The sequence below is a fragment of the Saccostrea echinata genome, unplaced genomic scaffold, assembly GCF_033153115.1.
Source record: "Saccostrea echinata isolate AGI-Se365-2 ecotype Australia unplaced genomic scaffold, CSIRO_AGI_Sech_v1 ptg000009l, whole genome shotgun sequence".
NCBI classification, from domain to species: Eukaryota; Metazoa; Mollusca; class Bivalvia; order Ostreida; family Ostreidae; genus Saccostrea; species Saccostrea echinata.
In genome coordinates, this window is record NW_026889758.1 from 19,596,888 (window position 1) to 19,606,985 (window position 10,098).

Below are 10,098 nucleotides of genomic sequence, written 5' to 3' on the forward strand. Positions count from 1 at the left end.
GGACGAGGTATATGTATGCTTTTTGGGACAACTGTTCATGGTAAGCTCTGCTGTGTGCCATAACTACAATTGCCATATAAGGTAGATTCCTCGACCTGTTCAACCAAAGTCAGTAGTTGCAAGTTCTGATTACAATATAAAAGCAAAATACATGTAACTATCAAATCTATTTATCTGATATTATGTTAGAAAACCATAATAACTGTCAATTTCATTTATTATATATACATGTAATTGAAGAACATTGGAGTGGAAAGTATACTAAATGATTTCCAAATTTTACAAAACTATACATTCATAATACAATTGTTAATATCCTTATTTTTCTCTTTAGAATATATGATTTACATCTGTTGCACTTAAAAAGCTGTAAAAATGTATGCTACATGTATGTATAAATACAATATTTTTATTGTAACAGGAAGGGAGAAAAATGCATGGCTGGACCGGGAATCGAACGTGGGACCCCCTGTATCTCTAGTTAGACGCTCTACCTACTGAGCTACCCAGGCCGACATACACTGTAAATGTAGGTTTATTAACATGAAATGAAACACTCACTGTTTGCTACAAATATCTTTAAAAACAAGATCTGTCATAAGTCTAGTATTCTCGTACAATGATCATTATACTTTTCAATGCAGTGGTTAACGGTACTACTAATGATGACGTCATTCGAGTAGATACCTACCCATTCTCACATGTCAGGGGTCCTGAGTCCACTAGTTGACGATGAGCAAATCAGAGAGATACATTGTAGGAATTATTCAATCATATGATAAAATAAAATGGCTATAAAAATGAAGTAAAGGAAAAAAATAACAAGCATACTTTACACTGGGCCTTTATTGAGGCTTGATGTCATACTTAAAATCATAGTCTTTTTCTTTTAGATCTGAGTAATACTTTTTTCCTCCATTCTCCACATGACCCTATGTCCTATTGTGACTTCACAAACCTATGTTTTGGTATACCTAAGCTCATTGACAAAAATTTGAACACTTTTGAATCAACACTACATTGGGATAAATTATGTTCCTTTTGTTCTTTTTATAGAACCTCATAATTTGACCCCATCCTAGTAAATGTTGATCATAGTTTTGATTAATTGACGATCTGTAAGGAAATAAGGAACTTTTCATACATTTTTTTAAATGACCCATCCTCTTCACTATGCTGAATTTATCTCGTTCGAAAATAGGGCATGGCTGTTTAATTTGTGTCAAGTTTAGTTGTAACTGGTCAAGTAGTTCTAAGGTAGAATTCGAAAATGTGAAAAGCTGACAGAAGACACAGGACAGAAACAGACAGACAACGCACGCTTCTACCACTAAACCTCGCGTAATTCTCTTGCTTAGTTTTAGGTAAAATCAAATTCTCGATCACAAAAAAAGGATTACTGAACGAGACCCCTAGGTACACCTTTAATAAGTGTAAAGTCGACAACAGCCTATCAAAATGAAGTAAGAGTTTCGATTTTCTGATCCGCTACTCTCCTCATCCTCATAGAGGAAAGTAGTTGATCATAAACCCTTATGAATCTACATCGGACGATTAATAAATGCCTCGGGTTTTACTACCAGGTCATCAAGACTATATGTCTTTGGGGGAAAGCAATTCAGGTCTTCCGTTTTAGTTTGCCTCTTAATTGTTAATGGCTCCAACGGATTTTTGGAATTTTCATAATGAATGCGGATGTTGTCACGGATACCAATGCTTGGATCCTCGTGGAAGAAGTTGAATGGCAGCAGGAGGAAGCTGACGTCGGTTCCAGGTGTCGTCACTACGGGGAGATCTTCTGTATGGGGAATGTGATGGGTTCCCATGGTGATCCAGGCAACCAAATCCTTGCAGTATAGGGAAATAAGTACATTTAAAATATTACATAATTTCTAAAAAGGTCTCGATATCACTTTCTCGAAAAGTAACGATTAAAAGACAAAAAATACTTACCTCTCTTTGTATATTTTCGTCCCCAATAAAACTTTCGAAGTCAACAGTAGGTTGTTCTCCATCAAAACTAGCGTATTTGGAGGAGCTGTAAGGTTCATTTTCTTTGCGCTTTGTGACAACCATTTGGTACCTCATCCAAGACGCCCCGGGTTCGTTTCCATAACCTTCTGGTAACACACTTTTTGACATACCCCTGTGTAGTATTCTGTAGGCTTTGCGATTACCGTATTTGTCCTTGTGAGCATCGTCTACACTGTAGAACACGTGGTATTTTGGGATGCTGAAGTTAAATTTATATGCGGCCTCTCTTTCGGTAGCATAATTTACTTGTGCGATCTTCTCTTGGTACCATTTATCTGGATTTTTCTCCCTTGAGAATTGATTTGCAATGCTGTCTCTTTCTATGTCAAAAGTGGAGTAGCTATTGATGGAATCCCCTACATCAAGGTCAACTTTGAAATGAAACATGTGATGATGTATGGTACCAATGGAACGGTCATTTAGTTGAAAGCCATAGTGTCTTTGTGATAACACGGGTGAAGTTAGGATGACTCCTGTTGATGTCACCTTAGTTTCAAGGACTCCATTTTGATAGAAGATGAAATCGAATATGTAGTCATAATTAACGATTGTTGCAATCATTCGAAGAATAAGAACAATGCTTGGTACGCCTTCGTAATATCCAGAAGGAGCTTCATAAAATCCATGATGGCGTCGCAGTGGAATACCCGTGTTATGTTCAAACACACAAATTGCCTTGCTTTCCGTAGCAGGTGCTCTTGATAGTTCCGACATGTGCGTATAATCAATAAAAGTAGCGTGGTTCGGACAATCTACCCCAGGAACCAGAGTACGTATATTCTTTCCAATCAATGCAATGCTGTCAAAGTAATTGGCAAACATTCTGGAGGGATCTGAAGACGAATAAAAGACCAGGATTTCTTGTAGCCCCAACTCATAAACAATTATTGTATCTTTGTATTTGATTTGGTACAACCGAGGACCATGAGTAACAGATATTCCAAATTGAAAGCTCCAGTTCATATAGGACACTTTTCGGTCTTTTACAGTGTACCGTTTCCCGTCTGGTTCGATCTCAATGGGAGGTCTTTGTGGGTACTCGGGAAAGACTTCAGGGTGTGTATGCGATGGCGGGAAATCCACACGCTGCTTAACGACTTCTCCATTAAACCATTTCTCCTTAAAACTTTGTAGTGAATCAAACAATCTATTATTATACCAAATGTCGCTGGTTTCGGGTCTTGCAGTTCCATTCATTCTTAGCAAGACAGCAAAATCAACTGGATGAAGATTGCTTGGTTCTTTCTGTTGCAGGAATAGAGCCCACATACCACGATAGCCTTGACCGCGTATTCCTGCTATGTGAGCAGGAAAAGGAACAAAATCTTTGAGTCCTAAGCATTTGTTCCCACAATTAAAAAGATGTCCTCCGAAACTTTGCTGCAAAATATCTCCTACAACTTTATCACACTCTTCTTTAACGACCCTTTCAGAGACTGCAAATTCTATAGAAGATAATGGTCGGAAAGAAAAGGGAATAGACTTTGTCGACAAAAGTAGCTTTGGTGGTGATGATGTTATATCTACATGGTACTCTACAACATCGGGTTTGGTGTTTGCTCCCTGAAATATTGTCACCAATGCACGTCTTTTCACTAAAGTCTCGGGATAAGGTTGAATAATGTTGCTTTTCTTGGGAAGAATCAATTCCACAGAGTATATATAGTTTGATGCAATGGTGGCATTTTGAGGTTCTGTTAGATTCAACTTTTTCAGTGAGTACATGAAATCCAAAATAGTTTGGATTTCTTTCCTAGTCAAATCGTGGAAAGCAGGAGGAGAATCTGGTTCTGTCAAATCTATAGGACCTGAAGCAGGAAGTCCATAGCATTCTGAGATATCTTCCGGTTTCTTTCTGCTGATTATCACAATACTCACTAAAATCACCATCAAGAGTACTAAGGAAAACATTCCAAGAATAAAGGTAAGGTGTTTCCAAACTTTATGAACCTTTGATTTCTCTCCTTTCTCCAAAACTTTATCCATCATATCTGAATGAGAAAGGTGTAGAAATTTTCGTCGAGAAAAAAATTACTCCTGAGCACTTACACTTTGGATCTACATGGGACTTTTAGCATCCCTCCCATTCAAATGCACGGGAAATGTCAACCGAATTAACGTGTCACATGATCATTATTTTTTGTGTGTGTGAATCACAGCAATTGATAAGGATTGACCTTTAGTCTTGTTTTGTAAAACCCATACTCTATTTCTAAGTTTAATAATTATATGTAGCTAAATACAGAATATATGTTTTTATACGAATTCTATTTTTGTTATCAAATACAAAAAAGTATGCGTTTCATAATCAGTTTTTGTCATGGTCTTAAATTGCATCATCGACTAATGGGTCCTATGGATGTTCAAAAATGAGTAAAATTACATACGATGTGATTCTTTGTAATCGATTGTGTCTGCATTCCAATGTGTTGTGGAAAAATCTTAAGTTCAATTTTCAGAAGTTAATTTTCAACTTTAAGCCCAGACAATGCAAGGGCGGATTCAGAAACGGGGGAAGGCGTCACAGGGGATCCCGATGCGACCTCACCCCCAACCTTTTTGTGGACAAAAACACACATTTATGCGAGTTCATAAAATATGACTGAATAGGAAGTCTAAGAACTGTCTCCAAATCTGCATAATATTACGTACATTAGCAAGGTAGGGTGTGTCTTAACGATCATACGGGTATCATTTTCACAAATTCCTGGATCTGTCTATACAGTGTATGAAAAATACAGCATTCCGAATATCATGTGTCAAAGACACATTCATCGATTGATTGATTGATTGTATGTTGTTTAACGTCCCTCTCGAGAATTTTTCACTCATATGGAGACGCCACCATTTGCCGGTGGAGAGCTGCAAATTTTGTCCTACACTCGGCACTTACGGCCATTGAGCAGTGAGGGATCTTTTTCGTGCCAGCACCTACTGCGACACGGGACCTCGATTTATACGGTCTCATCCGAAGGACCGGTCTCCACGTCCCACAGTGGGATTCGAACCCGCGACGTAAGGATCAACTCCTTACTTCGCGACTCTAGAGCAGACGCTCTAACCACTGCGCCACGCAGGCGACCACATTCATCGAAACCGAAGTACCCGAATATTATATCAGAGAAATTCAACCGAAATTGCAGGATATTTTGATGTTGTATTTAATTTGATTAATAAGGTTCAAGTTTCGAAAAGGGTCAGGTTTCCTTCACGAGTCACATGGTACTAGTATCTGCTATGATACTGGAAAGTCGCAAATTACTTTTAATCGGAACTAGAAGTTGGGAAATATCTGCTTTAACCTTTTGAACCATAAATCAATCGTCTTCTTTCTATGGCCACCTCCTACCAGAAATACTGAGTAGGTGTTCCATAACAAGGTTTCCCCTTACAGAAATCCCCGGGGAAGGTTTGCTATATTGCAAAACTTCCTCCGGATTATTTGCTACTGTAAAAGCAAAAATATTCGTTGTGGATTAAATTTCGTTTATTTCGTTGTTAACAATCATCAACGAAATAAAATCCCTCACGAAATTTTAATATGACTATATATTGAATAGAGTTACTTTCGAAACAACGAAAAGTAATGCCAACAAAATCATTTTAGAAGACAAATCAACGCAAGTCTTTCTCTTAAGTAAGAAATGTTACGAGTGTATTGCAAATCTTCTCCCGAGGAATGATTGCCAGACAGCAAATTTTCCCTTCTTTATTGCATTTCTTACCCCTGGCATGTTTGCGATGTAGTAGATGCTCCCCAAATTATAATTGTATCCGGGTTATAATTATTTCGTTTTAAACTGTTATACTATCGAATTCTACAGAGCTATTTTCGATTATTTGATCCTTACAGCTTTTTATTTGAAAACATAAATGCACGAGACCTTGTTTAATGTGATATTACTGTCATGTTGTAAATTTTGAATTTACCGAGTGGCAGTAAATACAAAATTTACAACATGACAACTTGTAAATTTTGTTTTTACTACCACCCGGTAAATTCAAAATTTACAACATGGCATTACAGAGAATCGGAAGATCTGTGAGATACATGTTAATTGACAACTAGCATTAAGATTTTGGACTGTTGGAAATACCCAATTTAATGCATTTTGAACAATGAAACCAAGAATTAAAAAAAAAAATTCAAATCGCTAGGTAAACCAATTGTGGCTATGACCTTTAATTGCACTGACATCTAAAGTTAGAACAAATTATGTACATATAGGAAGATCTGCTATGCGGAATCTTTATTATAAAAGCAGAACTCCTATGAGGGGGAATTTACTACATACTATATAGTAGTTCATCCTTGGAGATTCTTTGCTAAGGGTGAAGTTTTGCTCTCCAACCGGTATCTCTGTTGATTGAAAGGTTAAAAAGTGCTTCCAAAGAACTGTCCACTACTGTTATAATGCATTCCATGATGACGTTTTGATGCACAGAGGATACTCTTCATAACTCTTCATATATAACATATCCTGTTCATAAAGTTAACCTCGGTCTTTTGTCTTAGATTAATAATAGACTCTTCTTTCATTGAGCACATCGCATTTTTGTAACAAGTAAGGACATTTATTCAGCTGTAATGACATTCACGAAGTTGCAGACAACTATGTTGTAAGAAGATGAATAAGCAGACATTGTATGTGGTCAGGAACATACTCATAATACGATTTTTAAACCATCTGTAGATACAGACTGTTCATCTAAAAGTCCTCTTGATATCGGACCAAATCTGTAGGAGGAGTAGCTTTTTGAAAGAATTTCACTGGAATGGGTATTTTTAGTGACCAGGACAACAGAGTTTGTCGAAATAACGCCGACTTTTGGGTCTTTATAGGTCTTTGCTTTTATATCTAAACCGAAATTCACTTTTGTATATTTATGAAAGAATCCTGTCAGTTTGGAACCAAATTTCAATATTAAAATGATTTTAGCCTGTGATACAATAAATTGATTCAATGTTTTTTGTCCTTACTCTTTTCCAAACATAGAGAATTTACACTTACCTGCCCTTGATTGAACATTAGGTATGTATGAGAGGTGGAGCTTACATTATAAGAACAGTTCTAAAATTAGATTAGATAAATAACAATGACATGTACGAAAAAAACGTGATCACTCTTTCCTATTTCCCTCTCGATTCTCTATAGTACAAGTAAACTACTGACAAAAGTTTCAAAACGAAATTAACAATATGAGCACGTCTATGTAATAAAGAAGGATTTAAATCAATGCCAGACGATTTAACGTGTTCGAACACAATGTCCTAGTTAGCACAAAACATGCTACCTTACAAGTCACGTGAGGAATTTAGTATTCACAGAGTTACCCGAGTTAAGAAATCACGTGGTGAATTATAATATTTAACATGCCACGACCCTTGGTTACATCAGAGAGAACAAATGTAAGAAGAAGCTGTTTTTTTCTCCTTTTAACCATGAGTGCATGTTTGTCTATCAATCTCCTTTTGATACATCGATATTAATGCAAATATACAACTACTGTGAAACGGAGAACATGCATGCTGACTATGTATGAAGTCAGTAAAAAGTGGGCGTCCTCATTTGATGTTGACCATCCTTTCAATAAAAGAAAAATGCGTTTTTTTCTGTCATTTCCTGTCATTTTGGAACCAAATTTACATGTTAAAATAATTTTAGGCTGTGATACAATAAAATGATTCTATGTTTCCTGTCCTGACTCTTTCCAAACATAGAGAATTTACACTTACCTGCCCTTGATTGTACATCAGAGAGGTGGAGCTAACATTATAAGAATGGGTTTAAAATTAGACTAGATAAATAACAATGACATGTATTAAAAATATGCGATCACTCTTTCCCATTCCCTCTTTATTCTGTATGGCACAAGTACACTATTTACAAAGGTTTCAAAACGAAATTAACAATATGAGCACGTCCATGTAAGTAAAGAAGGATTTAAATCAATGCCTAACAATTGAATGTCTTCGAGCACAGTGTCCTAGTTCAAAACATGCTTCTTTACAAGTCACGTGACGGAATATAGTATTCACAAGTAAGAAATCACGTGGTGAAATATAATATTCAACATGTCACAGCCCTTGGTTACAATAGAGAGAGCGAATGTAAGAAGAGGAAGTTTTTTCTCGTTTAAACCATGAGTGCATGTTTGTCTATTAATCTCCGTTTGACACAACATTAGTAATGTAAATATACAACTACTTTAAAAGGAGAACAGTAGACAAACATGCGCTGACCATGTATCAAGTCCGTAAAAAAGTGGGCGTCCTCATTATCGTACGGAGATTCAAGAAATTGTGATGACCCCCGCCTTTGTAAACAGATTCGTACTTCGTAAATATATACTTTTATTTATGTAATTACGTAAAGTTATAGATTAGATGTTGACCATTCCTGCAATTAAAAGAAGAAAATGTTTGTTTTGAAAATTTATTTTGTCGCAAATTTCGCATGTCCTTAAGTGCAGTCATCTTTCGCATGTCCTTAAGTGCAGTCATCCTTTCAATTTCTAATATACATTGTATAGGATTATTTCAGTAGTACAACAGTTATTATATGTTGCGAGAATTTACCTGAATGTCAATATTATTAGGTCACCTGAGTCACTCAGGTGACCTGTTACTAACTGTTTTCGTCCGTCGTAGTTCGTCATGCGTCGTCGGTTAACATTTGGACATTTTCAGCTTCTTCTCTGGAACCAATTTCAACCAATTCTAGCATATAGCATCTACGAGTAAAGGGGAACAAACATAGTGAATGTTTTGGTCCCTACCCCCTTAGGGCCTGAGGGGTGGGGCTAAAACCACCAAAACCAATGCAATCTTTAAAAATCTTCTTCTTTACTCCTGGACATCAAATAGTTGGACTGTTGTCATAATTGTAATAAGCATTGAGCCCTCTACCAAAATGTGAAATTCATGACCCCCGGATCAGGGGTTTTTGGAGTTAAGGCGGGGCTCTAATGATCATAAAGTGAAAATGCACGAATTCTTTAATTTTTTTCTTCTCGCCCCCTTTGTATTTAGCAGATAAACTAGGTGCATGGTTATGATGAACAGGGGTGCCTCTTCCTAAATTGTGAAATTTGTGGCCCCGGGATCAGGGGTTCTGGATGGGGGATGGGGGAGGGGCTCTATTAATTATGTAGTAAAAATTTTTTCGAAAATTTTCTTCTCTGATCCTGAATATTAAGCAACAAACTAAGTGCATAGTTATGATAAGCAAGGGTGCCTCTACCAAATTTGAGAATTCCATAGCCCCTTGGTCAGGGGATCTGGTGTTAGGGCAGGGCTCTATTGATTATATAGTGAAAATACATTGTGTCTTTGAAAATCTTCTTCTCTGCTCCTGGGTATTAAGCTTAAAAACTAAATACATGGTTATGATGATCAAGGGTGCCTCATCCAAAACTGTGAAATTTGTGACCCCAGGGCCAGGGGCTGTGGTGTGTGTGTGTGTGTGGGGGGGGGGGGGTCTACTGATTATTTAATGAAAATGCATCATTTCTTTAAAAATCTTCTGCGAATTCACAAATTGAGTGCAATGTTATGATGAGCAAGGGTGCCTCTTCCAAAATTGTGCATTTCAAGGGTTCTGGTATTAGGGTGGGACTCTGTGGTTTAGATAGTGAAATTGCTTTATTTTTTTGAAAATCTTCTTCTCTGCTCCTGGGTATTAAGCAAACAAACTAAGTGAATAATTAAATTGAACAAGGGTGTCTCTTACAAAATTGTGAATTTCATGGCCCCTGGTTCAGGAGATCTGGTGTTAGGCAATGGGACAGGAATCTACAGATCAGATACAAGAATTCTTTAAATAACTTTTTCACTGCTTCTTGGTATTTAGCAGACAAACTAATAGTATGATTACAATAAAGAAGGATGTCTCTTCAAAATTATGGAATTCATAGCTCCTGGGATTTTGGTGAAAGGGAAGGGCTCTTTTGATTATATTATGAAAATGCATTATATCTTTAAAATCTTCTTCTGCTCATGGGTATCAAGCAAACAAACCAAGTGCATTGTTATGATGAGCAAGGGTGCCTCTTCCAAAATTG

General features: G+C 36.9%; 1 protein-coding gene across 1 annotated transcript; it reads right to left on the minus strand.

Moving 5' to 3' along the window:
• Window positions 1–199: 199 nt before the first annotated feature.
• Window positions 200–4,089, minus strand: LOC133181963 (putative amine oxidase [copper-containing]). The gene is made up of 2 exons (XM_061316625.1): window positions 1,954–4,089; window positions 200–1,847 (listed from the first exon to the last, which is right to left on the minus strand). Exons 1-2 carry the CDS (start codon window positions 4,021–4,023, stop codon window positions 1,542–1,544), a joined length of 2,376 nt encoding a protein of 791 aa, XP_061172609.1. The 5' UTR covers window positions 4,024–4,089; the 3' UTR covers window positions 200–1,541.
• Between the last annotated feature and the right edge of the window lie 6,009 nt (window positions 4,090–10,098).

What these genes read in the sequence shown, in the direction of transcription:
- LOC133181963 (XM_061316625.1), bottom strand. Translation starts at nt 4,023, where the DNA reads ATGATGGATAAAGTTTTGGAGAAAGGAGAGAAATCAAAGGTTCATAAA. An exon ending in ACGAAAATATACAAAGAGAG is followed by an intron (nt 1,848 to 1,953) that starts GTAAGTATTTTT and finishes CTATACTGCAAG; the next exon opens with GATTTGGTTGCCTGGATCAC.